Genomic DNA, 27,500 nt, shown 5'->3' with positions numbered 1-27,500 from the left:
AAGTGTCTGCTCTTCCTGTCTGCTGTAAACCCCACCCACAAGGTTGTGTGGACTCCACCCCTCAGTGACATCACAGTGTGTGTGTGTGTGCGTGTGTGTTTCCTGTCTTTGTACAGAAACAATAGTGTGTTAGTCTGAACGTTCACCTCGACTGATCAAACACGGATCAATAACTGAGGCCTGATTATGTCACACAAACATGTCTTCTGGCCCCGCCCCCTCATCAGATGCTCAGTTATTGATTGACTTCATGCAGCAAACGATCAATAAATCAAATCATATCACTGACTGGCCCTTTAAGAGTCGCTCTGAGTCACACACACCTGAGGCAGGCGTGTTTCAGGTGTGTGTGTGTGTGTGTGTGTGTGTGTGTCACACTCTGATATGCTGGAACTACCCCCCCTGCTCTCTCTCTGTTTGTCTCTGTCTCTTAGCCACACCCACCCCACCAGGCTGGTATGAAACACACACACACCCTGTTCGACCACAGGACTGAAGTGTGTGAAAAAATAAACTGAGCTGTCAATCATCAAACCGAGGTGAGTGCCTGTGGCCGGACACGCCCGTTGACCAATCAGACGAGATGAAGAATTTAAAGGAGAATGTCAGAGAAGTGAACTGTTTCTCAGTGTGTCATGTGACATCATAAAGTAAACAACCAATCAAGACCTTTCCCCGTGTGTGTGGGCGTGGCTTCGGAGGAATGTACGGAGAACACAGCAAATCCTGCTTTCATTTGACAACAGAGAATCCTGCTCTCTGATTGGCTATCAGGTGTCTGTTGAAGACAGAGTTCATGTCAGGCATTTAACCAACATTCTGAATAAATCTGTAATTTGCAGGTAACCATAGCAACACCCCCCTGGAACCTCCCCAAGGACCCGAAAAACTTCTCCCCAAAAATCGGTAAAATACTAAATGACCCCAAACATGTACGAGGTGATATACGTTATATATATCATATATACATATATATATGTCCACTTGACATATATGGAAACATTCTGAGGATATAGATTCATTACTGATGAAATTAATCTCCAACACTAATACAGCTGCAGGTGTCAGTCACAAAATATAGAAGAATAATGAATATAAATATAAAATATTACACAGTATTAGACAGTAAATGTTAAAATACATAACATATTGGTTCACATTTAAATACAATGTGAAATTATTTCTTATTTGGATCCAATGTTTGTCCACAGATACATTCATATATATGTACATATATGACTTACAGGTTGTGGAGATTTGTAATTTACTTATTTATGTCCTTCTGTAAAAATTATAAAACGATAAGAACTATTGGATCAGTGCAGCTGCTGCATTTTCATCACACAGCATTTTAGGGTTAGAATATTTTCTACATTTCATTTACTTTCTCCAGTTTTTGTGATAAATGATGATAATTGATAATATATTTTATGTTATAATATAACCGTTCTATTCATATAGCACTTTTCAAGTTTAAGCACGAAATGCTTCCAAGTGAGAAAAGATTAAAATCAGTAACTTGAGAACAAAGTTTTGAGTTTGTTGAAGGAGAAAAAACAGGATTTATGAAGGTGACATTTAAATACAGACAATGATGCAGTTATAAAAAATGATATAGTACGAAGAGAATTATTAAAAACAGCTTGAAACGTGAAATGACAAGTTTGTATGTTAACAAAGGGTGTAACATCTACAGTATATATTATATTGTATAGTATATATACAGTATATATTATATACTGTATATATAGAGTATATATTATAGTATAGCATATCTACAGTATATATTATATAGTATAATTTATATCTACAGTATATATCATAAAGTATAGTATATATAAACAGTATATAGCATGGTAGTGGAGAAGGAAACACGTACTTTAGTGAGTATACAAAGTTGTGTACCACCTGACCTCAGATCGCAGCTGTAGAAGAAAACAGAAGCAGAATCGATTCGTTTCTTCGTTTTATCTTTTCAGACTTTTCAAACACGAAACCTGAGTGGACTCAGAGGCTTCATGTAGGACAGCGCCTGAATGCAACACACCCTGCAACACATTCCAGGCAACACACACACACACACACACAATCATTCTCTGTAATATACATGTCAGCTCGCAGTCCCCATGATTTAGATCAAACAATGTATATTTATTTTCTCAGGTTTTTTCAGTGAAAAAGTTTGAACCAATGAGACAAAACTGATCACAGAGTTCAAACACACACACATACACACACACACACACACTCACACACACACACACACACACACACACACACACACACACACACACTCACACACACACACACACACACACACACTCACACTCACACACACACACACACTCACACACACACACACACACACACACACTCACACACACACACACACACTCACACACACACACACACACTCACAGACTCACACACACACACACACTCACACACACACACACACTCACACACACACACACACACTCACACACACACACACACACTCACACACACACACACACACTCACAGACTCACACACACACACGGACTGTTTTACCTGCAGTTGAAGTCAGATCGAATCATCCTGCTGTTGTTCTCTTCTGTTCCTGAAGGAAGATCCACACAAACAGGTTCCTCTCTCTCCCTCTCTCTCTCTCCCTCTCTCTCTCTGGCCCCGCCCATCCCGACCGCCCCCCCTCCCCCCTCCTGACTTTACATCCTGTTTGACAGAACGTGCTCGGACCTGCAGGTCGACAGCGCCCCCTGGCTGCAGCTGCTGCTGCTGCAGACTCATTGTATTAAAACTTAAAAAGAATAAACGATTAATCACGTGACACAACATGAATCTTCTAAACATCTCACACACGTCACTTTCCTCCGCTGTCTCTTTTGCCCCCCTTGCCTCCTCCTCTCCCATCAGCCCCCCCCCCCCGCCTCCTCCCTCCTCTCCCATCAGCCCTCCCTCCCTTCCCTCCTCTCCCATCGCCCCCCCCCGCCTCCTCCCTCCTCTCCCATCAGCCCCCCCCCCCCCCCCCCCCGCCTCCTCCCTCCTCTCCCATCAGCCCTCCCTCCCTTCCCTCCTCTCCCATCGCCCCCCCCCGCCTCCTCCCTCCTCTCCCATCAGCCCTCCCTCCCTTCCCTCCTCTCCCATCGCCCCCCCCCCGCCTCCTCCCTCCTCTCCCATCAGCCCTCCCTCCCTTCCCTCCTCTCCCATCGCCCCCCCCCGCCTCCTCCCTCCTCTCCCATCAGCCCTCCCTCCCTTCCCTCCTCTCCCATCAGCCCCCCCCCACACCTCCTCGCTGCTGCAGGATTCTGAGGCGGTGAACCTCCCTCCGTCCTCCGGCTCTGCAGCAGCCGTCAGCGGAGCGACGAGCCTCGCAGTCCCGGGAGAGGAGAGCATCCTGCGGCCGCAGCTCGCACCGTCAGCGGCCGGAGAGGAGCCGCGGGAGTGTCAGTCCTCGTCCACCGGCTGGTGGGAGAGAGAGAGGGAGAGAGAGAGAGACGCGCCATGACAACGTTCAGAGACAGAGAGAGAGAGAGAGAGAGAGGTGAGTTCATCTGTTTGTTTACCTGTCTTTACCTGTGTGTGTGTGTGTGTTGGTGTGTGTGTCTGTGTGTGTGTGTGTGTGTGTGTATGTGTGTGTGTGTGTGTGTGTTGGTGTGTGTGTATGTGTGTGTGTGTGTGTGTGTGTTGGTGTGTGTGTATGTGTGTGTGTGTGTGTGTCTCCACCCTGTCTGAGGAGCAGCTGGTTCAGATGTGAATGTTGTTTACCTCAACACGATCCAATACCACATCATCACAGAACTAGTTTCACTTCAGTTGTATTTCACACTAAATGATGATTTGAAACCAGATCATCTTTCTGGCCCTTCTCTGCTGCCATAGTCTGACTCAGCCGCTGTCATCAGGTTTTCACTGGAGTCTTTGACTTCCTGTCTCTTCCTGTGGTTTGGTGTCGGTGCAGTAACAGCGGAGCCATGTCCGCCGGCCTGGACGATGCAGACAACGTGTTCGGTGAGTCACTTTGTCTCCGCCCACAGTCAACGAACACATTCAGCACCAGAACACTTTAGTTTGGTGTCTTGCTAAAGGACACAGACTGGTGGAGCCGGTGATCAAACCACCGAGCTTCTGACGTCATTGTACTCTGCCGCCCAGCAGCCTCCTGGACGTCGTCCTCTTACATCCCAGAAGATTCCACCCACGAGTTCTTCTGACATTTCAACATCCAGACAGAAGTTCACATCTCAGCAGCTGTTTCCTCCTGATCTGAAGATCTTCTTCCTCCCTCCTCCCTCCTCTCACCTCCCTCCTCTCACCTCCCTCCTCCCTCCTCTCACCTCCCTCCTCCCTCCTCTCACCTCCCTCCTCTCACCTCCCTCCTCCCTCCTCTCACCTCCCTCCTCCCTCCTCTCACCTCCCTCCTCTCACCTCCCTCCTCCCTCCTCTCACCTCCCTCATCCTTCCTCTCACCTCCCTCCTCCCTCCTCTCACCTCCCTCATCCTTCCTCCCTCCTCCCTCCTCTCACCTCCCTCATCCTTCCTCCCTCCTCCCTCCTCTCACCTCCCTCATCCTTCCTCCCTCCTCCCTCCTCTCACCTCCCTCCTCCCTCCTCTCACCTCCCTCCTCCCTCCTCTCACCTCCCTCCTCCCTCCTCTCACCTCCCTCCTCCCTCCTCTCACCTCCCTCCTCCCTCCTCTCACCTCCCTCATCCTTCCTCTCACCTCCCTCCTCTCACCTCCCTCCTCCCTCCTCTCACCTCCCTCATCCTTCCTCCCTCCTCCCTCCTCTCACCTCCCTCATCCTTCCTCCCTCCTCCCTCCTCTCACCTCCCTCATCCTTCCTCCCTCCTCCCTCCTCTCACCTCCCTCATCCTTCCTCTCACCTCCCTCCTCCCTCCTCTCACCTCCCTCATCCTTCCTCTCACCTCCTTCATCCTTCCTCTCACCTCCCTCATCCTTCCTCTCACCTCCCTCCTCCCTCCTCCCTCCTCTCACCTCCCTCCTCCCTCCTCTCACCTCCCTCATCCTTCCTCTCACCTCCCTCCTCCCTCCTCTCACCTCCCTCCTCCCTCCTCCCTCCTCTCACCTCCCTCATCCTTCCTCTCACCTCCCTCATCCTTCCTCTCACCTCCCTCCTCCCTCCTCTCACCTCCCTCCTCCCTCCTCCCTCCTCTCACCTCCCTCATCCTTCCTCTCACCTCCCTCCTCCCTCCTCTCACCTCCCTCCTCCCTCCTCCCTCCTCTCACCTCCCTCCTCCCTCCTCTCACCTCCCTCATCCTTCCTCTCACCTCCCTCATCCTTCCTCTCACCTCCCTCCTCCCTCCTCTCACCTCCCTCCTCTCACCTCCCTCCTCCCTCCTCTCACCTCCCTCCTCCCTCCTCTCACCTCCCTCCTCTCACCTCCCTCCTCCCTCCTCTCACCTCCCTCCTCCCTCCTCTCACCTCCCTCCTCCCTCCTCTCACCTCCCTCCTCCCTCCTCTCACCTCCCTCCTCTCACCTCCCTCCTCCCTCCTCTCACCTCCCTCCTCTCACCTCCCTCCTCCTTCCTCTCACCTCCCTCCTCCCTCCTCTCACCTCCCTCCTCCCTCCTCTCACCTCCCTCCTCCCTCCTCTCACCTCCCTCCTCCCTCCTCTCACCTCCCTCATCCTTCCTCTCACCTCCCTCCTCTCACCTCCCTCCTCCCTCCTCTCACCTCCCTCATCCTTCCTCCCTCCTCCCTCCTCTCACCTCCCTCATCCTTCCTCCCTCCTCCCTCCTCTCACCTCCCTCATCCCAGCTCTCACCTCCCTCCTCCCTCCTCTCACCTCCCTCATCCTTCCTCTCACCTCCCTCCTCCCTCCTCTCACCTCCCTCCTCCCTCCTCCCTCCTCTCACCTCCCTCATCCTTCCTGTCACCTCCCTCATCCTTCCTCTCACCTCCCTCCTCCCTCCTCCCTCCTCTCACCTCCCTCCTCCTTCCTCTCACCTCCCCCCTCCCTCCTCTCACCTCCCCCCTCCCTCCTCTCACCTCCCTCCTCCCTCCTCTCACCTCCCTCCTCCCTCCTCTCACCTCCCTCATCCTTCCTCTCACCTCCCTCATCCTTCCTCTCACCTCCCTCCTCCCTCCTCTCACCTCCCTCCTCCCTCCTCTCACCTCCCTCCTCCCTCCTCTCACCTCCCTCCTCTCACCTCCCTCCTCCCTCCTCTCACCTCCTCCCTCCTCTCACCTCCCTCCTCCCTCCTCTCACCTCCCTCCTCCCTCCTCCCTCCTCTCACCTCCCTCCTCTCACCTCCCTCCTCTCACCTCCTCCCTCCTCTCACCTCCCTCCTCCCTCCTCTCACCTCCCTCCTCCCTCCTCTCACCTCCCTCCTCTCACCTCCCTCCTCCCTCCTCTCACCTCCCTCCTCCCTCCTCTCACCTCCCTCCTCCCTCCTCTCACCTCCCTCATCCTTCCTCTCACCTCCCTCCTCTCACCTCCCTCATCCTTCCTCTCACCTCCCTCCTCTCACCTCCCTCCTCCCTCCTCTCACCTCCCTCCTCCCTCCTCCCTCCTCTCACCTCCCTCATCCTTCCTCTCACCTCCCTCCTCCCTCCTCTCACCTCCCTCATCCTTCCTCTCACCTCCCTCCTCTCACCTCCCTCATCCTTCCTCTCACCTCCCTCCTCTCACCTCCCTCATCCTTCCTCTCACCTCCCTCCTCCCTCCTCTCACCTCCCTCCTCCCTCCTCCCTCCTCTCACCTCCCTCATCCTTCCTCTCACCTCCCTCATCCTTCCTCTCACCTCCCTCCTCTCACCTCCCTCCTCCCTTCTCTCACCTCCCTCCCCCCTCCTCTCACCTCCCTCCTCCCTCCTCTCACCTCCCTCCTCTCACCTCCCTCCTCCCTCCTCTCACCTCCCTCCTCCCTCCTCTCACCTCCCTCCTCCTTCCTCTCACCTCCCTCCTCTCACCTCCCTCCTCCCTCCTCTCACCTCCCTCCTCCCTCCTCTCACCTCCCTCCTCCCTCCTCTCACCTCCCTCCTCCTTCCTCTCACCTCCCTCCTCTCACCTCCCTCCTCCCTCCTCTCACCTCCCTCCTCCCTCCTCTCACCTCCCTCCTCCCTCCTCTCACCTCCCTCATCCTTCCTCTCACCTCCCCCCTCCCTCCTCTCACCTCCCTCCCCCCTCCTCTCACCTCCCTCCTCCCTCCTCTCACCTCCCTCCTCTCACCTCCCTCATCCTTCCTCTCACCTCCCTCCTCCCTCCTCTCACCTCCCTCCTCCCTCCTCCCTCCTCTCACCTCCCTCCTCTCACCTCCCTCATCCTTCCTCTCACCTCCCTCATCCTTCCTCTCACCTCCCTCCTCCCTCCTCTCACCTCCCTCCTCCCTCCTCTCACCTCCCTCCTCCCTCCTCTCACCTCCCTCATCCTTCCTCTCACCTCCCTCCTCCCTCCTCTCACCTCCCTCCTCCCTCCTCCCTCCTCTCACCTCCCTCATCCTTCCTCCCTCCTCCCTCCTCTCACCTCCCTCATCCTTCCTCTCACCTCCCTCCTCTCACCTCCCTCCTCTCACCTCCCTCCTCTCACCTCCCTCCTCTCACCTCCCTCCTCCCTCCTCTCACCTCCCTCATCCTTCCTCTCACCTCCCTCCTCTCACCTCCCTCCTCCCTTCTCTCACCTCCCTCCTCCCTCCTCTCACCTCCCTCATCCTTCCTCTCACCTCCCTCCTCTCACCTCCCTCCTCCCTCCTCTCACCTCCCTCCTCTCACCTCCCTCCTCTCACCTCCCTCCTCCCTCCTCTCACCTCCCTCATCCTTCCTCTCACCTCCCTCCTCTCACCTCCCTCCTCCCTCCTCTCACCTCCCTCATCCTTCCTCTCACCTCCCTCATCCTTCCTCTCACCTCCCTCCTCCCTCCTCCCTCCTCTCACCTCCCTTCTCCCTCCTCTCACCTCCCTCATCCTTCCTCTCACCTGCCTCCTCCCTCCTCTCACCTCCCTCCTCCCTCCTCCCTCCTCTCACCTCCCTCATCCCAGCTCTCACCTCCCTCCTCCCTCCTCTCACCTCCCTCCTCCCTCCTCCCTCCTCCCTCCTCCCTCCTCTCACCTCCCTCCTCCCTCCTCCCTCCTCTCACCTCCCTCCTCTCACCTCCCTCCTCTCACCTCCTCCCTCCTCTCACCTCCCTCCTCCCTCCTCTCACCTCCCTCCTCCCTCCTCTCACCTCCCTCCTCTCACCTCCCTCCTCCCTCCTCTCACCTCCCTCATCCTTCCTCTCACCTGCCTCCTCCCTCCTCTCACCTCCCTCCTCCCTCCTCCCTCCTCTCACCTCCCTCCTCCCTCCTCCCTCGTCTCACCTCCCTCATCCTTCCTCTCACCTCCCTCCTCCCTCCTCCCTCCTCTCACCTCCCTCATCCTTCCTCTCACCTCCCTCCTCCCTCCTCCCTCCTCTCACCTCCCTCATCCTTCCTCTCACCTCCCTCCTCCCTCCTCTCACCTCCCTCCTCCCTCCTCCCTCCTCTCACCTCCCTCCTCTCACCTCCCTCCTCCCTCCTCTCACCTCCCTCCTCTCACCTCCTTCCTCCTCTCACCTCCCTCCTCCCTCCTCCCTCCTCTCACCTCCCTCCTCTCACCTCCCTCCTCTCACCTCCTTCCTCCTCTCACCTCCCTCCTCCCTCCTCCCTCCTCTCACCTCCCTCCTCTCACCTCCTTCCTCCTCTCACCTCCCTCCTCCCTCCTCCCTCCTCTCACCTCCCTCCTCCCTCCTCCCTCCTCTCACCTCCCTCCTCTCACCTCCCTCCTCTCACCTCCTTCCTCCCTCCTCTCACCTCCCTCCTCTCACCTCCCTCCTCCCTCCTCTCACCTCCCTCCTCCCTCCTCCCTCCTCCCTCCTCCCTCCTCTCACCTCCCTCCTCTCACCTCCCTCCTCCCTCCTCTCACCTCCCTCCTCTCACCTCCCTCCTCCCTCCTCCCTCCTCTCACCTCCCTCCTCTCACCTCCCTCATCCTTCCTCTCACCTCCCTCCTCCCTCCTCTCACCTCCCTCATCCTTCCTCTCACCTCCCTCCTCCCTCCTCTCACCTCCCTCCTCCCTCCTCTCACCTCCCTCCTCCCTCCTCCCTCCTCTCACCTCCCTCCTCCCTCCTCCCTCCTCTCACCTCCCTCATCCTTCCTCTCACCTCCCTCCTCCCTCCTCCCTCCTCCCTCCTCTCACCTCCCTCATCCTTCCTCCCTCCTCCCTCCTCTCACCTCCCTCATCCTTCCTCTCACCTCCCTCCTCCCTCCTCTCACCTCCCTCATCCTTCCTCTCACCTCCTTCATCCTTCCTCTCACCTCCCTCATCCTTCCTCTCACCTCCCTCCTCCCTCCTCCCTCCTCTCACCTCCCTCCTCCCTCCTCTCACCTCCCTCCTCCCTCCTCTCACCTCCCTCATCCTTCCTCCCTCCTCCCTCCTCTCACCTCCCTCATCCTTCCTCTCACCTCCCTCCTCCCTCCTCTCACCTCCCTCCTCTCACCTCCCTCCTCCCTCCTCTCACCTCCCTCATCCTTCCTCTCACCTCCCTCATCCTTCCTCTCACCTCCCTCCTCCCTCCTCTCACCTCCCTCATCCTTCCTCTCACCTCCCTCCTCCCTTCTCTCACCTCCCTCCTCCCTCCTCTCACCTCCCTCATCCTTCCTCTCACCTCCCTCCTCTCACCTCCCTCCTCCCTCCTCTCACCTCCCTCATCCTTCCTCTCACCTCCCTCATCCTTCCTCTCACCTCCCTCCTCCCTCCTCCCTCCTCTCACCTCCCTTCTCCCTCCTCTCACCTCCCTCATCCTTCCTCTCACCTGCCTCCTCCCTCCTCTCACCTCCCTCCTCCCTCCTCCCTCATCCCAGCTCTCACCTCCCTCCTCCCTCCTCTCACCTCCCTCCTCCCTCCTCCCTCCTCCCTCCTCCCTCCTCTCACCTCCCTCCTCTCACCTCCCTCCTCCCTCCTCCCTCCTCCCTCCTCTCACCTCCCTCCTCCCTCCTCTCACCTCCCTCCTCCCTCCTCCCTCCTCCCTCCTCTCACCTCCCTCCTCTCACCTCCCTCCTCTCACCTCCCTCCTCCCTCCTCCCTCCTCCCTCCTCCCTCCTCCCTCCTCCCTCCTCTCACCTCCCTCCTCCCTCCTCTCACCTCCCTCCTCTCACCTCCTTCCTCCTCTCACCTCCCTCCTCCCTCCTCCCTCCTCTCACCTCCCTCCTCCCTCCTCCCTCCTCCCTCCTCCCTCCTCTCACCTCCCTCCTCTCACCTCCCTCCTCCCTCCTCTCACCTCCCTCCTCTCACCTCCCTCCTCCCTCCTCCCTCCTCCCTCCTCCCTCCTCCCTCCTCTCACCTCCCTCCTCTCACCTCCCTCCTCCCTCCTCTCACCTCCCTCCTCTCACCTCCCTCCTCCCTCCTCTCACCTCCCTCCTCCCTCCTCCCTCCTCTCACCTCCCTCCTCTCACCTCCCTCATCCTTCCTCTCACCTCCCTCCTCCCTCCTCTCACCTCCCTCATCCTTCCTCTCACCTCCCTCCTCCCTCCTCTCACCTCCCTCCTCCCTCCTCCCTCCTCTCACCTCCCTCCTCCCTCCTCCCTCCTCTCACCTCCCTCATCCTTCCTCTCACCTCCCTCCTCCCTCCTCCCTCCTCCCTCCTCTCACCTCCCTCATCCTTCCTCCCTCCTCCCTCCTCTCACCTCCCTCCTCCCTCCTCTCACCTCCCTCATCCTTCCTCTCACCTCCCTCCTCCCTCTTCCCTCCTCTCACCTCCCTCCTCCCTCCTCTCACCTCCCTCCTCTCACCTCCCTCATCCTTCATCCCTCTTCTCACCTCCCTCCTCCCTCCTCTCACCTCCCTCCTCCCTCCTCTCACCTCCCTCCTCCCTCCTCTCACCTCCCTCCTCCCTCCTCCTTCCTCTCACCTCCCTCCTCCCTCCTCCCTCCTCTCACCTCCCTCATCCTTCCTCTCACCTTCCTCCTCCCTCCTCTCACCTCCCTCCTCTCACCTCCCTCCTCTCACCTCCCTCATCCTTCATCCCTCCTCTCACCTCCCTCCTCCCTCCTCTCACCTCCCTCCTCCCTCCTCCCTCCTCCCTCCTCCCTCCTCTCACCTCCCTCCTCCCTCCTCCCTCCTCCCTCCTCCCTCCTCCCTCCTCTCACCTCCCTCATCCTTCCTCTCACCTTCCTCCTCCCTCCTCTCACCTCCCTCCTCTCACCTCCCTCCTCTCACCTCCCTCATCCTTCATCCCTCCTCTCACCTCCCTCCTCCCTCCTCTCACCTCCCTCCTCCCTCCTCCCTCCTCCCTCCTCCCTCCTCTCACCTCCCTCCTCCCTCCTCCCTCCTCTCACCTCCCTCCTCTCACCTCCCTCATCCTTCATCCCTCCTCTCACCTCCCTCATCCTTCCTCTCACCTCCCTCCTCCCTCCTCCCTCCTCCCTCCTCTCACCTCCCTCCTCCCTCCTCTCACCTCCCTTCTCCCTCCTCTCACCTCCCTCATCCCTCCTCTCACCTCCCTCCTCTCACCTTGTCTCTAGATTTTTCTGGTTCAAATCTTCATGGTTGAATGAACAGACTGACTGTGTGAAGGTGGATGATGAGGACAAAGGTGGATGATGAGGACGATGAGGACGATGGGGACAAAAGTGGATGATGAGGACGATGGGGATGATGAGGATGTGGGTGGATGGTGAGGATGATGAGGATGAAGGTGGGTGATGAGGAAGAAGGTGGATGATGAGGATGATGAGGACGAGGGTGGATGATGAGGATGAAGGTGGGTGATGAGGATGAAGGTGGGTGATGTCACTGGTGGGCTGACAAAATCAAAAAGATATGTTTTTTTTCATAATTATATTGTGTCTGAACGTGTCTGAATTCAATTACTTTTTCAGTACGCTACGATAATATTTCCAGAACAAGATGGTTATTGTTTGTGAGGCTGAGAGAGCAGATTTTCCACGTCACCTAAACGCATTACAGCACTAGTAGAACTTCTAGCCTCTCGTTGAAGCTGTGGTTTCCCGTTTGATTATAACTCTGACTGACGTGTGTCATCAGCCAATGAAATGTTGATGCATAGTGACAGAACACCCCACGGGCCCAGCGATGTGTCGGCACTAGCCCCGCTGATGTCATCAACGAAGTTTGAAGCTTTGGCGGGTTGTGAGCAATGTGAGTGAACTCAGCTGGACGGGCGGACCAAGGCCCTTCACTGAGGGTCGCTACGACCGCTGTGACTGGCTAACAGCTAGCACCGAGCAGAACGAGCTAGTCTGCTGGCTGAGTTTGCTTTTGAATACCCACTGGCGTCTGTTGGCGTCTGTTGCACAGAGGAGGAGCTCATTCATCTGAAGCAGGACGCGCAACTGCAGGACGTCATTGAACGTCTCATCAGAAATGATCAGAGGATGGATTTGATTTACAAGTAACGAGTGATTGTTACTTCTTACTGTTTAGGAGAGATAAAGTTATTGTGGTAGGTCTATTTTATTTTACACATCATTTTTTTATGGTTGTATCTGATTGGTTGCTGGAGTTTAGGCAGTAGATGGTGATGCTGTGTGTCAGTATTGATGACACATAATAAGCATATTACCATTATTATTGAACTGAAGGCGGTGCACTAATATTGACGATATTCTTTATGAATCCGTGTAATTCGTGTAAAATCTGGTTGCTGAGTGACATAACTGAAGATCTGGTGCTGATGCTGCAGGAGAATACTGTCATAATGCACAGTGTGTGTGTGTGTGTGTGTGTGTGTGTGTGTGTGTGTGCGTGCGTGTGTGTGTGTGTGTGTGTGTGTGTGGGAGGGGAGGTTCGTTACTGAATGCCCTGACTGAAACCCCACGGGTTGCTACTGATGATGATGATGATGATGATGATGTGTTGTTTCAGACCTGAACGAGGTCCCAGAGACCGAGCTGCTGGACAACACCATCCAGAAAGGCCGCGCCCAGCTGTCCGTCAAAGCCCGGAGGCACCGCCCCTCTAGGTCCCGTTACCGGGACAGCGTGAGCTCGACGGAGGGAGACGACGGCCTCGTCACGTCACAGGTCAAGAATCGCCTGATTCAGTATCAACGTATTTTAATGTCATGCCGTTATTAAGACTCTGACGGCTGAGTGTGTGTGTGTGTACACTCAGGACAGTCCTTTACACTCCACGCGCTCACCTCTCCACCTGGCCATGCGAGGCTCCTCCCCCTCTCCTGATTCACTGCTTTCTGCTCGAAGCCCCGCCTTCTCCTTCGAAACGTCGCTGGTGAGACCAATCAGAGCTCAGGACAGGTCACACAAACACAGAACATCATAACCTCAAAAACAATCTGTCGCTTCACTTTGACTCATCAGGTGCGTCGCTCTCCAGAGGACGCAGGCGTGTCATTGGCTGCTCCCCCACGGGGGCGGTACCACCAGCTGACCAATACCACGTCTCAGGAGGCACTGGTGACACCCAGCAGCCCCACATGCAAATCCTGCCCCTCCTCCTCCGACGGCTCGCCGGTCTACATGAGGAGGAACAAGAGGCCCGACAGCGAAGGTTCACACACACACACACACACACACACACACACACACACACACACACATTGGGGTGTGAACAGGTGTGTGTGTGTGTGTGTGTGTGTGTGTGTGTGTGTGTGTGTGTGTGTGTGTGTGTGACAGTGTTGGTATCTGATAGGAGTCGGGACACCAGTCCAGCTGATCCCGGCAGTCCGACTGTCGTCTTTGACAAGAAAACAAAGAGACGCTTCCTGGACCTGGGGTGAGACATGCACAAACACACACACACACACACACACAGCAGACGACAGACAATGAGTCCACTGTGATTGGCTGATGGATCACACGGTGGTTAATGACCGTGTGTGTGTGTGTGTGTGTGTGTGTGTGTGTGGGTGTCAGGGTGACTCTGAGACGTTCATACATCCGGGTGAGGAAAGATAAATCCAACAGATTGTCTGTGGGCAGCAGGTTGGTACAAATCACACATCACATACAAAACTTACATCTAAGGTCTGTGATGACCCCTCTGACCTCTGACCTCTGACCTCAGGGAGATGTCCGAGAGTCCGCCTCGCTCTTCTGGATCCTTCGTCCCGTTCTCCTGGTTCACTGAAGGACGAGGGTCAGTGTCCTCGTCTGGGACGCCCCCCTGCTCCCCCAAGGCCCCCGGTCCCCGCAAGTCTCAGTCTCAGGTCCAGACGCTCTGTGTGTGTGTGAGAGTTTGTGTCTGTCTGTCTGTCTGTCTGTCTGTCTGTCTGTCTGTGTGTGTCTGTGTGTGTGTGTGTGTGTGTTATAAAAGAAATAAAGGACGTGTGTGTTTGCAGGAGTCGACCCTCAGTGAGGAGTTCTCTCCTCCTCACACCTTCTCCTCTTCTTCACCTGCTGTCGACTCCTCGTCCTCCAGATCCTCTCACCCGTACCACACCCTGTCCCAGTCATCTGATGAGGTAACACACACACACACACGCACGCACGCACGCACGCACACACGCACGCACGCACGCACACACACACACACGCACACCTGCCAGCCAATCAAACACAGGCCACATGAATGACCCCCTCCCCCCCTGCAGCCCGGTGACGACCCGTCCTGTGTCGTGACCTCATGGACGACGCAGCAGGTTTGTCATTGGCTCACTGGACTCAACATGGAGCAATATGTCCCAGAATTCAGTGCGAGAGACGTCGACGGACATCAGCTGTTACAGATGGACGGCAACAAGCTGAAGGTGAGGATGATGAGGATGAAAGCAGTCTGAGCTCAGCTCAGTAACAGTGTATCAGTACAGTAACAGTACAGTTACAGTAACAGTACAGTGAACTGTCACAGTACGTAACAATAACAGTACAGTTGTAGTAAACAGTTACAGTACAGTTACAGTAGTGGTACAGTTCAGTGTCTATTAAGTGAAGTTTATTTAAACTGTATATTTTTATTGATCGTGAGAAAAGGGTTGAAAAACATTTTAACCCTCGTCTACAGACTCTAGAAGTGCTACTGTCACTAATGTCTCTGACCTCTGACCTCTGACCCCTGCAGGATCTGGGCATGCTCAGCTCGTCCGATCGCAACGTCCTGAGGCGTCGCATCAAAGAGCTGCAGAGCGCAGCAGAGAAGGAGAAGAAAGCTCTGGACAAACTGGAGAAACAGAAAGAGAAACAACGGAGGAGAGAACAGGAGCAGCGCAGGACCTGAAGACCACCACCAGGGGGGGAGACAACAACTTAGGGTTACGACCTGATGTCCTGAAGTCATCTGAATCCTATGGTGGCCCCTGAGGACCAAACTTCTCCACTCCTAATGTTTCTACGATGACATCACAAACATAAATCTATTAATTATCATCAGTGGATAAAATCCTGATAATGAACCAAAGTCCTCAGTTTGGTCTTTGGTCCTTCGGAGCCACCGTCATGTTTAGAGCTAAGACGTCCAGAGTGTCCCACAATGCACTGCGGTGTCAAGGTGAAACAATGTGCGCTGAGGAAAGTATGGAAGCAAAGAAAGGTCACAATACATTTATTTCATATTTAATCTGTAAACAAATAAAACATTTTAATGTTTTACTTTATCTGTTTATGTGGTTGGAAATTCCAGGATGTGCTATTTAATTAAAAAAAAAAAATCGACCAGACTGTCACGTGACCCTGGTCACAGACAGTCACGTGAGTAGGATTCAGTTTTTATCTGAATTTCAGAACCTGAAGAAAAAAAAAAATTTTCGCCAAAAATGTAAATTTTTCAAGGTTGTGAGTTCTTTGTTCCATAAGAACCACCTGAACGCATCGTCAGGTCTATCTCTGATGTGACATCATCAAAAACTTGAAATAAAAAGATTTCTCTGAGCTTTCGGGCGCCTTGTTTGAAATGCAAGACAACAGGAAACAGCTGAAGGAACAAACAGGAAGTGTGACCTGACCCCTGACAGTGTGAGGATGCTTCAGTTTTATCACAAAGGAACTTTAAAAGCTGCTGGAAGTTTTTTACTGTTGCTATACAGCTAGCGTTATCATTAGCAGCTGTTTACCTCAGCCAATGTTAGCATTAGCTATGCCAGAGGTTGTAATTCGTCCTCTGAGCAGCAGACGGGTCCCGGATAGCTGGTTAGCATGCAGTGGAATTAAACAGTTTTCACCTCTGGAGACAGAGATAGTTGTGTCTGATAGTGTGATGAATAGCTGCTTATGCTAGCGTTAGCATCATAGAGGCATTCTGTAACAGGACCAGAGCTTCAGCCTCAAGATGTTCGATTGAGACAACAGGAAGTTGAAGAAAAGTGACAGCGAAATGTTTTTATTCTCTTTGAGATCAAAGCACACGAATCAAGAAAAAAAATCCAATCTCTGACAAACAAAAGTCAAGAATAAATATAAATAAATAAAGTTTATAAATCAGGTACCAACAGGGTGAGACGCCTCTGACATCATCACTGCTCTGACATCATCACTGCTCTGACATCATCTCTGACATCATCACTGCTCTGACATCATCACTGCTCTGACATCATCTCTGCTCTGACATCATCACTGCTCTGACATCATCCCTGCTCTGACATCATCACTGCTCTGACATCATCTCTGCTCTGACATCATCACTGCTCTGACATCATCTCTGCTCTGACATCATCATCTCTGACATCATCACTGCTCTGACATCATCAATGCTCTGACATCATCACTGCTCTGACATCATCTCTGCTCTGACATCATCACTGCTCTGACATCATCTCTGCTCTGACATCATCATCTCTGACATCATCACTGCTCTGACATCATCAATGCTCTGACATCATCACTGCTCTGACATCATCTCTGACATCATCTCTGCTCTGACATCATCACTGCTCTGACATCATCTCTGACATCATCTCTGCTCTGACATCATCTCTGCTCTGACATCATCTCTGACATCATCTCTGCTCTGACATCATCACTGCTCTGACATCATCTCTGCTCTGACATCATCACTGCACTGACATCATCTCTGCTCTGACATCATCACTGCACTGACATCATCTCTGCTCTGACATCATCTCTGACATCATCCCTGCTCTGACATCATCTCTGACATCATCACTGCTCTGACATCATCACTGCTCTGACATCATCCCTGTTCTGACATCATCTCTGCTCTGACATCATCTCTGCTCTGACATCATCACTGCTCTGACATCATCTCTGTTCTGACATCATCACTGCTCTGACATCATCTCTGCTCTGAGAAAAATATAAAAACAAGAATATGTTTATGTACAGAAGGTGAATAGAAATGTAAACAGTGCAGAAGACAAACAGTCGTGGGTCAGGCTCTGACATCATCACTGCTGATCATCTTTATAAACAGTTATTGGTCACAGGTTGACAAATCTTCATAAAACTTCACACAAACTAATAAATAATTCACCATAAATATTGAATAAATATCAGTAATAAATAAAATAATAAATAACCTGCAGGTCACTGATCAAGTCTGATCAGAATTATTCATAAATATAATCAATAAATATTCATCTATTAATCTGCTGATGCAGCAGTAGAATTTCAGGTCGAGCAGGTTCAGACCTGCGTCTCTGAACCGTCACATTCCTGAAGTCGGAGGTTTGATCCTGATGGACGAGGTCGACGAGTTGCGACACAAAGAACTGAAACATCCAAAGTTCAGAGGAAACGTTCACAGTTGACTGCCTCGATAAAAAACATCCTGGGATGTTTCTAATTCATGGAGCCGCCAGAAAATCCTGATTCAAGATAAAACATGTCGACTCCTGTTGTGTAATCACATAATCTGAAATGTGAGAGCAACATCATGAGAAGTAGGAAAAGTTCAGGACGGCAGCAGATTTGTTCTCTCGTTCTTCTCTGTTCAAACTTTAAACTCAGAGAATCAGATTTCCTCATTATCTGTCTCATTTGTGTTGGACTTTGTTTCTCCCATGATCCACTGCAGGTGAAGTCTACCTGTGTTGAAGCCATGACCTATTTTTTTTATCGGCTTTAACTCTGTCCAACTTGTCCTGTTTTTTCCCCTGTGTCCTCGAAGTTGTTAATGGTGGGCGGGGCCTAGAGTGTGCCTGCAGCGCGGAGCCTGTAGGCGGCGACAGCTCTCAGACTGCGGATCAGGTCGTGACAGAAGGAGCGAAGCTGCGTCAGCGTCACGTGGACCGCCACCTGCACCTCGTAGTTACCATGGAGACGAGAGGCCAGATCCAGACTCTGGATTTCATCCGAACTATCGGCGCCGATCTGAGTGGCCTCCTTCATCTGAAACCACAGACAGACGTGTGAGCAGCCAATCACAGACGATGCTGTCCACAGCAGTGATTTCATCTCAGTTGTGTGTTACCTTGCGGATGTGTGTCAGCAGGTCTCTGACGTCGGCTTGCAGGTCTGTCAGTCCGCTCAGCCGCTCAGACAAAACTCCCAGAAGCCCCTGGTACAACCGACCGCCGGCAGACATACGACTCACACACATGTCCTGCAGGGGGCGACACATCACATGAAGTCACAGAGTGAAACAGGGCGGAGATGTACAGTTCCATTCGTGCACACAGAAAAAAACCAACAGACATCTCTTCATTGACCTTAGAACCATTGACACCATCTGATGGAAACCCAAACTCCCAGTCACTCCCACAATCTCCTGAAGGAACTCCCAGAACCACCACAAGAACTCGATGGACCCCCAAGGTTCTACAATACTATGAGTAATGCCCAAATGTCCCCATTGTGGGACGGATAAAGGTATATCTATATAAAGGTATATCTATATATAAGATATATTATCTTATCTTGTCTGTCATTTGGGAGTTACCCAAAAAAGCTCAAAAACCTCGAGTTCCAGCTAAATGAACAAAAACCCTCAGGATGACTAAAGTTACTCCTAGATCTTCCTAGACCTAAAGGTAGAACCTTCTGAACAACACAGGACCCTGAACCCCTGAAATCCTCAAGATTTACATCATACAAAAGGAAAATCGCAGTCGTACAAGATGACATCAGAAGTGAATGAAACCCCCAGTCACTAGAGGGACCACATCAAAGATCCTCAGAACATCCCAAGGGACTAAAGATGTCACCTTAGAACCGTTTTAATAACGTTCCACAAACTCATCAGGAACCCAAATGCACTCCCTAGAACCTCTGAAAAAACTTCTCATGAAACTTAACTCTATAACCACCTTGAGGACTCAATGTGCTCCCATAGAACCTAGAACCTCCTCAAGGCTTGAAAGAATCCAAGACTTAAGGAAATTCTAAACTCTAATCTCTACCACTAAGACCATGTCAAGGGCTTCCAGAACCTCCTTGAGAACCCTGCAGACTGACCAGTGTGAAGCGTTCCGACAGAGGTTTGAGGACGGGGATGTTGGGGATGCCCAGTGAGGTCACCATCATCTGCAGGTTTGTGGTCTGAGTGGAGGGGTCGAGGGTCAAACCCTGAGGAAGACGGGAAGAGGTTATCAACACATGAAAAAGAAGAACAGGAGTCGAGCTGTCAGCCAATCAGATGTGTTGTTTACTTCTGTATTGATGACAGTGGCGTGCGCGGCGGGGAGGTCTCTCAGGATCTTCTCCACCAGCATCTTCACTCGCTCGGCCGCCTCCCTGAACGCCGGGGGAGAGTCGGACGCCGGGCTGATGGGAGCCGATTGGACCAAAACTACAAACAGGAAGCAGTGAAGTAGAGCGGTGGCTGGAGGGAAAATGAATGGAGGGTCAATACTGTCAGGAAGCAATATTTAATATTTGTGTGATCAAATGAATAAAAAGTCAAAATAAGATTAGACAATTTCACAGTGAATGGAAACGTGTTCGCTTACAACAGGAGGAAACAACAACAGGTAAGTTCAGAGTGTGATCATGATAAAAACAAATAAATTTACTAAAGTGTAAAATGTAAACATATTAATCACCGTACACATCTACTGGAGAAATCTACCAAAATAAGAGTCTTCAGGAGCGTTAGTAGCTCTAGGATTCTGGACTCATGCTGCTTTCACGTGCCAGTCGGTAAATTGTACGTCCTACTTGTGAAGTCGGTATTACGAGAATGTCACATTCAAGAGCTTTGTTGGTGGAACGAATTGAAAAAGTGGCGAAATGGCTGATGTAATAAATCTGCACCGGGCTGGCAGACTGACGTATACTTGATGAGGAGGGAATGATGAAGATCACTGGTCTATATCAAGTTGAGTGAACAAAGATTACAGATTAAAATCATCTACACAACCAACAGATAATATTTGTTGCACTGTTAAAAACCTAGAGTCGGGGCGTCGGTTAGCTCAGTTGGTAGCACCGGAGGCTGGAGTCCTCCTGCGGTCGACCGTCGATCCCGACCCTGGTCATTTGCTCCCCACGCTCTCTCTCCCCTTTCCTATAACCACTGTACCTTCATAAAAACGCAAGAAAAATATCTTTAAAAAAAAAAAAATCTAGAGTCTCGTATCATCCATCACTGAATCTGTCGTCTTCTCCCCCATGCTGGAAGGTTCTGGTCCCGACTCGGGAACTCAAATGATCTCAGAGTTTCCCGCTCGTGATTACGACTTGACGTTCATGTGTAATTTGCAAGTCGGCAACTGGTATTTATCATAATTTCGATACCACGTGAAAGCAGCATTAGACACAGTGGTGCTTTGACAAATTAGCATCTTTAACATCGTAGTTAAGCGTGATAACATGCTAACATTAGCTCAGAACACAGCTGAGCCCGATGGGGGCGGTGATCAGATCTGATCAGCAGAGTGACTCCAGTTCATCCTGAGGGGAACATGAATGTCCGAAACCACAGCTGTGGCACAAACAACCCCCCATACCAGCTGGCAGTGATCACCCCCCATACCTGCCGGTCTCAGGTGAGCAGCTGAGCAGATGTTTCCTTTTGACAGAAAGGAACATTTTCTAAATGGTTAGTTTGAGTTGACACGTGCTTCTCTGACGGTCTTACCTGTCGGGGAGACCCGGGCTGTCATGGCGGCTGTCGGTCTCTGGCTCTCGGTGTCTGTCCGCAACCAAACGCGCCAAAATCGGATTTAACTTCCATTTGCGGAGCTTTGAGGTTTTTATCCGCGATCTGCGTCTCCGCGGGATTTTCCATTGACGAGCAGCGACTCACCGCGGAGTCATCCTACAAATCCCGAAGTGTCGAAGCTTCAGAAAACTTGTTGCGTAACGGCTGCGTCAAGAGTCCGACACGTGACCTCACACCTCTGTCTCGACGTCAGACCTGGTCCAGGACCCGGGACCACGTGACCCGGGGTCTCAGTAACATGCTTTATTCTCTTTGATATTATTTAAATAAATACAAATTCTTGAACTTCTAACGATTGTTTTTTTATGTGGGGCATGAATGCATTTCATGAAAACACGTGGACATATTAGAAATGGTTTCATAACAGAGTCGCATGCAGCCAGAAATTAATTTGCATTACATTACATTAGAAATTGATGATGTTGTGACATCTAGTTAACTATCAACATCCAAAATACAAATTATTCATCACCGTTAAAAAGTTGAATTCAACTTGAATCTCACGTCATAAAAGATTTAATTTATTTTTAATCCATCATGGACACAGATCATATTTGCTGTACTTCAGTAAACATACAATAAGACATGCTCATCAGCTCGTCTATTGGACAAACTACATGTGGCTCTTTACCTTTGTTTTAATTTTACAATATTAAATACAGTTTGGTCTTTGACACTGACATTAGTGAAAATAAAGATATTTATAAATATAAGTAAAATCATAAAGCTGAAGTGGATCAAAGTGGTGAGGCTCTGAAAAGACTTATCAGTGTATCACTGGTTCAAATCAACACATTGCATCTCATATGCTGCAACATAAATAAATAACTATTTAAAGTATAAAGTAAGTACATGGTGAATGAAGTCCTGACAGGTCATGTGACTGTCGGAGGTGACGGTGTCTCTCTCTGGGAGCAACATGAAACATATCATTATAAACACTGACGATAGGTCACAAATATACTGTTCAATAGAAACAGGTGAAGAACTTATTCATAAAGACCCTGTAATAACTTTATCCGGCGCATTGAAGTTCTCTCTCTGTCTCTCTAACACACACACACACACACACAGAACCTGCTGTGTGTGTGTGTGTCACTTCCTTCCTGTGTCGTCATCCTGGACAAACTGTGATTCAACAGGAGTTTTCATGTTTTACTTCCTCTTCCTGCTGCAGATGAAATTCTACAGTAACTAAATACTTTTACAAAAATGATTTAAAATGATAATAATTCATAATCTCTAAATACATTAATAATCAATAGTAATCTATGTCCTTGTATTAAATTGGATTCAGGCAGTCGGTTGTAGAACATTAAAGTTGTGATGAGGTAAAGAATCAATCAATTATAATAAACTGAAGACTAAGAGAAATAATATTGATTATTAGATTCAGACACAGTAAACTGAACCTTGTAGACAAAACAATCACAAGATCAGAAGATTTAATAATATATATGCTATTACATACTCGTTAACCTTCTGACCTGACCTTTGTGGTGTATTTTCGTCAACATATGTAATGATAGTAGTTGATGGGGGCCACAGCATTTGAACTTTGGATGGTTACGTTAGGGGCCTCTTGATAACCTTTTGACCTTTCATTTGAAACCCCCTCTAATCTTCTCTTTACCTTGCCTGACCAGATGTTGCATATAACCTTTTGAAGTCCTATATAGGTCTATGTTTTACAAAGTGTCTAGAGAGTTGTTCCTTTGGCTGGATGCTCTCCAAGCTCTGCAGGGCTTGTATTGATGCTGGTCTTTTTGTAATAAACCCTTATATACGATCAAACACGGTGTCGGCGGACTTCTCTTCAATACATCTTCACATCATCGCTACTTAGTATACAAAACCTTCTATGGAAATAAAAATAGGACAAGGTGAGAAATGTTATGAGCCTATCGTCTTTATATACAGTCGAACTTCAGGACGTCTTCAAGACATAAAGACCTGATGACTGAGGTCATTGAACTAAACACCTCAGAGAAACATGATCTGATCATATAGTTCATGTATGACATAACTTCGTCCTCCAGCTCCACTGTGAGGAACCTTGTTATCAGAACATCGGAACCATCTGATCTCAACAGGATGAAGAACTGGTCCAGTCATGAGTCACTTCCTGACCGACGACTGTGATTCATCACGTCAGGATGTTTCTGTGAAAAGATCCAGTTCAGAGTTCTGACAGGAAGTAAAAGATCATATTTGTTGTGTTTCTTTGTAATATTGTAATATTGACTTCACTATGTAAAGAGCCTTGAGACAATGTATGTCGTGATTTGGCATAATACAAATAAAGTTGAACATTGATTTTAATATGATTTATGTTGTGATGAAAACAGATAGTCCACACTCATGTTCTGGATTCAGATCAGAAAATCTGTCAAACTTTATACGATATAAATGTCAGCAATGATGACTCATCAGTTACCATAGGAACAACATCTGAGCCTCTGGTTAATTAAGGCTGATGGATAAAAGACATGTGAAACTAACAGCTTCACCTGACGGGGGCGCTGTGCTCCACACCGACCACATGTAAAAAAAACATGTAAACAACCAAGTAAACAAAGTGAGTTTTTTTATTTGTCTCAGTGAGAGAAACAACAAAGGATTACATGAGAGAACACACACACAGGGGCATCATGGGTAATAAATGATCTAACATCAGCGCGCGACACACCACTTCCTGTCTGCACAGGTGGTCTGCACAGCGAAATCACGGGAAACTGTCGTCGTCGTCCTCGGCCATTTCCTTGGCAAATTCCAGGTCCTGCTGCTCACGCTCCCGACGCTCCTAAACACACATCAGGGGCTGATTTCACATGCTCTGTGTGTGTGTGTGTGTGTGTGTGTGTGTGTGTGTGTGTGTGTGTGTGTGTGTGTGTGTGTGTGTGTGTGTGTGTGTGTGTTACCTCTGCTGACTCCAGGTCTTTGTTATAAGCTTTAGGAGGAAACCTCATCGCCTGCAGGAGGAAACACGTAACAGATTAGTTCACTCACACCTGAGTGTGTGTGTGTGTGTGTGTGTGTGTGTGTGTGTGTGTGTGTGTGTGTGTGTGTGTGTGTGTGTGTGTGTGTGTGTGTGTGTGTGTGTGTGTGTGTGTGTGTGTGTGTGTGTGTGTGTTACCTTCACAGACATGTTGTGTATGTCCAGACAGAAGCTGATCCTCTGGTGAAAAGCCAGCTGAGGTTCTCTGGTGCCGTAAATGTCCATGGTCTCTTTTGATTGGACGAAGCCCTTCTCGTGGTTGATGCTCGCCTCAATCACGCCGTCACGAATCGCCTGCACAACACGGACACAACACGCCTCTCGTCACAACGATTCGTCTCAGGTGCTCGTCGTGAGTTTTCATTTTTAATCTTTGTTACCTTGGCAACGATGAACTCTGCGTCCTCTGGACTGTCGAGCTGAAGTTTCTGAGCGATGTCGGCCAGAGAGATACGAGAGTACGACAGGCTGATCATCCGCACACCTGGGCGCGCGCGCGCGCGCACAGAGAGAGAGAGAGAGAGAGAGAGAGAGATTTGATTTGTAAAACACAATGTTTATTTAAGATTTACAAGAGAACATCACGGTCCTCTACAAATGAAATGAGAAAAAAAAACATACAACAAAATAACAGAAAACCAGAATAAATCAGGTCATAAACACAGAGTGAAAGATGAGTTCTCCCTCCGTCATTGAACACACAGCCGTGGTGAAGCACCACTGATTCAAAAACTCTTGCGTGTCGTTCATCAGAGAGTGGAACCTGAAGTCCACTCTCACTATATATATATATATATATATATATATATATATATATATATATATTCAGGGTGAAACAGCCACCCATGTGACCTGTTTGATGTCAGAGAGGGCGTGGCCTGTTGGTGGCTCACCGGTCTTAATGACGTTGTGTCTCAGGCGGATGATGAGTGTGTACGTCCCGTCGGTCTGAAACTTCTCCCCAAACTGATCCAACACCTGGTTGAACTTGGCCAAGTTCCCTGTTCTCACAGCTACACACACACACACACACACACACGCACACGCACGCACACGCGCACACACACACACACGCGTTGATTTCACGTGTGTGCGTGTGTGTGTGTGTGTGTGTGTGCGCGTGCACTGACCCTGTGTGAGCAGGAAGTAGGGCATCAGTGACCTCTTGAGTGACGGTTGTCTGAACTGGAGTCTGTCAGGAATCTCTCCCAACAGCAGCTCGACCACGATCAGCAGCTTGTGGACCTGATCAGAGGTAATCAATAAGTGATCATAACTGTTCAAGTAGAGACCTGATCAATAACTGTGGAGACCTGATCAATAACTGTTCATGTAGAGACCTGATCAATAACTGTTCATGTAGAGACCTGATCAATGACTGACCGTCTGTTTGAATCCCACAGCCGTGTGTTGAGGAGCTTTCCTCAGAGCGTTGGTCAGAGTCCTGCGAGCCTCAGTGTACTCCAACTGGATCGCCTTGATCCGCCCTGCAGGTCACAGGTCAGGGGCCAATCAAAATCAATACGACAAGGAACAAGGTTTCAGATCAAAGAAATTTTAAAATAATAAATGAAACATCAGTGATAAAAGTTTCATCAAGACTTTTATATTTATGTTTATATAGTCTCACTGGTGTGTGTGTGTATGTCTCACCAATGTAGTACAGGTGTGTGTGTGTGTGTGTGTGTGTGTGTGTGTGTGTCTCCCCAGTGTAGTACAGGTGTGTGTGTGTGTCACCAGTGTAGTACAAGTGTGTGTGTGCGCGCGCGCTCACTGGTGTAGTACAGGTGTGTGTGTGTGTGTCTCACCAGTGTAGTACAGGTGTGTGTGTGTGTGCGTGTGTCTCACCAGTGTAGTACAGGTGTGTGTGTGTGTGTCTCACCAGTGTAGTACAGGTGTGTGTGTGTGTGCGTGTGTCTCACCAGTGTAGTACAGGTGTGTGTGTGTGTGCGTGTGTCTCACCAGTGTAGTACAGGTGTGTGTGTGTGTGCGTGTGTCTCACCAGTGTAGTACAGGTGTGTGTGTCTCACCAGTGTAGTACAGGTGTGTGTGTGTGTGTGTGTGTGTGTGTGTGTGTGTGTGTGTGTGTGTGTGTGTGTGTTTCTCACCAGTGTAGTACAGGTATCTGGCCCACTCATTGTTGTTGGCGAGTTCAGGGAACACGGACTTAGACACAAGTTTCTCTGCCTGGTCGTACAGGTTGAACAGCAGGTAGTTCCTCAGCAGCAGGTTGAGCAGAACCGCCTGACCGTCTGCGTCATGACGCAGCGTCGCCGTGCGGAGACGAGTGTGGAGGAAACTGAAAGAGTCAAACGTGGTAGACGTCAGTCTGACCTACAGTCCACAGGTGCATCGTGAGTGTGAGTGTGAGAGTGTGTGTGTGTGTGTGTGTGTGTGTGTGTGTGTGTGTACCTGCGCATGTTGTCAAACTGCTGCAGGAACTCGTACACTCTGGCGTGATAGTAGTAACACTTGGCGGCGACCAGATCGAGAGCTCTTCGGTTTTTTGAGGCGATTTTCTGCAGCAGGTCGTCTGACACTTTCTGAGCCTGAAACATCGTTGACATCATCATCAACCATGCGCTTATGTTTGTCATAACACACATACACAGAGAAACCCACACACACCTCGGTGAATCTCTTGTTATTGGTCAGGTGAACGACCAGCAGCAGCTGCAGATACGCCTCCACCTCCGGCAGCAGAGGAGCCGACGCTGCCTTCCCCGTCCTCGGACGGAACTGGACGTCTCCGTCTGCCATCTCCATCGGCTACAGACAGAGTGACAGGCGGATCAATACTGACGATCTGATCAGGTTTCAGTTTATCGAACAGACGCAGAAAAGATTCATGATTAGAAAGACATCGACTGCAGATCCTCAGAAGCCCAAACGTCAATCAATCATTACGATCAATAATCTGCTGATGATCGACTCCTTGGTTCAAACAACAGATGATTGGTCAGCACTCACCTCCTCCAGGAAGCCTAGCAGGAAGTCCCTGGTGACGGCGTTGTTGGTGAAGAAGCCGCTCACGGCTTTGTGCAGCACGACGGCGTTCAGACGGCGGCTGGTGGACGGCAGCGCCCGCAGAGCACGAAGGACGAAGCGAGGCTCCTTCCCCGACACGGCCTTCTCTATCTGCTTCACGTGCTCCTTGATGTCTGAGGGCGGAGAGAGAGTCTCATGTGGTCTGATGTGGACCAGGGTTCAGGAGACGTTCAACTGATTCAAAACAAATACCGGCGACTGGAACAATTATAGCTGCAGATTCTGTTTTATATCATAAAACAAAAGTCCAACAGAACCAACGGTCGTGACGTCATGACGCCGTGACGTCGAGCAGGTCTGTGATGTCAACATGTTTCTTGAGTAAAAACTTCCATGAAGAAACACGTTTCTTTTGTTTGTATTTGTTCGTAACTTGTACAATATTACACATTATGTTTCATGAGGAGGTGACGAAAACACCAGGTCAAAAAAACATCGTACTTTATTAT

General features: G+C 50.6%; 4 protein-coding genes across 22 annotated transcripts in view; 1 reads left to right on the top strand and 3 right to left on the bottom strand.

Moving 5' to 3' along the window:
* arhgap27l (Rho GTPase activating protein 27, like) overlaps positions 1-2,676 on the bottom strand; it is a 19,325-nt gene extending 16,649 nt beyond the window's left edge. For 6 of the 15 annotated variants that reach the window (XM_035614649.2, XM_035614662.2, XM_035614663.2 and 3 more), the window contains exons 1-2: positions 2,553-2,654; positions 1,880-2,048 (exon numbers count right to left, since the gene is read on the bottom strand). The gene's annotated coding sequence lies outside the window, so the exon portion shown is untranslated. Of the gene's footprint in view, positions 1-1,879; positions 2,049-2,552 lie in introns of all 15 variants that reach the window. The other 9 variants (XM_035614650.2, XM_035614658.2, XM_035614655.2 and 6 more) reach the window with 6 other exon arrangements.
* Positions 2,677-3,241: 565 nt separating this feature from the next.
* samd14 (sterile alpha motif domain containing 14) lies at positions 3,242-15,817 on the top strand. Of its 5 annotated transcripts, none has more exons than XM_047328278.1 (11): positions 3,243-3,543; positions 3,961-4,010; positions 12,858-13,015; positions 13,107-13,223; positions 13,313-13,502; positions 13,628-13,727; positions 13,868-13,936; positions 14,019-14,160; positions 14,293-14,415; positions 14,545-14,700; positions 15,012-15,817. In XM_047328278.1, the coding sequence occupies exons 2-11, from the start codon at positions 3,974-3,976 to the stop codon at positions 15,165-15,167; spliced, it is 1,248 nt and encodes a 415-aa protein (XP_047184234.1). In that variant the 5' UTR covers positions 3,243-3,543; positions 3,961-3,973; the 3' UTR covers positions 15,168-15,817. The 5 variants fall into 5 exon arrangements, with proteins under 5 accessions (XP_047184232.1, XP_047184234.1, XP_035470541.1 ...); XM_035614648.2 differs by having other exon boundaries at positions 3,905-4,010; XM_047328276.1 differs by lacking the exon at positions 3,961-4,010 and having other exon boundaries at positions 3,242-3,543.
* A 1,274-nt stretch (positions 15,818-17,091) lies between these two features.
* On the bottom strand, positions 17,092-21,225 carry LOC118289481 (granulocyte colony-stimulating factor). Its single transcript, XM_035616533.2, has 5 exons — positions 20,922-21,225; positions 19,492-19,664; positions 19,298-19,408; positions 18,315-18,446; positions 17,092-18,232 (listed from the first exon to the last, which is right to left on the bottom strand). Exons 1-5 carry the CDS (start codon positions 20,944-20,946, stop codon positions 18,032-18,034), a joined length of 642 nt encoding a protein of 213 aa, XP_035472426.2. The 5' UTR covers positions 20,947-21,225; the 3' UTR covers positions 17,092-18,031.
* A 2,350-nt stretch (positions 21,226-23,575) lies between these two features.
* psmd3 (proteasome 26S subunit, non-ATPase 3) overlaps positions 23,576-27,500 on the bottom strand; it is a 4,464-nt gene continuing 539 nt past the window's right edge. Inside the window, exons 2-12 of the mRNA XM_035615840.2 lie at positions 26,974-27,164; positions 26,632-26,772; positions 26,416-26,552; positions 26,112-26,302; positions 25,387-25,490; positions 25,134-25,248; positions 24,897-25,016; positions 24,384-24,487; positions 24,142-24,297; positions 23,927-23,977; positions 23,576-23,808 (exon numbers count right to left, since the gene is read on the bottom strand). Of these exons, the coding sequence (XP_035471733.1) occupies positions 23,731-23,808; positions 23,927-23,977; positions 24,142-24,297; positions 24,384-24,487; positions 24,897-25,016; positions 25,134-25,248; positions 25,387-25,490; positions 26,112-26,302; positions 26,416-26,552; positions 26,632-26,772; positions 26,974-27,164 (1,388 nt within the window). The 3' untranslated portion in view covers positions 23,576-23,730. The remainder of the gene's footprint in view (positions 23,809-23,926; positions 23,978-24,141; positions 24,298-24,383; positions 24,488-24,896; positions 25,017-25,133; positions 25,249-25,386; positions 25,491-26,111; positions 26,303-26,415; positions 26,553-26,631; positions 26,773-26,973; positions 27,165-27,500) is intronic.

Source organism: Scophthalmus maximus, chromosome 17 (assembly GCF_022379125.1).
Source record: "Scophthalmus maximus strain ysfricsl-2021 chromosome 17, ASM2237912v1, whole genome shotgun sequence".
Taxonomy (NCBI): domain Eukaryota; kingdom Metazoa; phylum Chordata; class Actinopteri; order Pleuronectiformes; family Scophthalmidae; genus Scophthalmus; species Scophthalmus maximus.
This window is presented reverse-complemented; position numbering and strand designations above follow the sequence as displayed.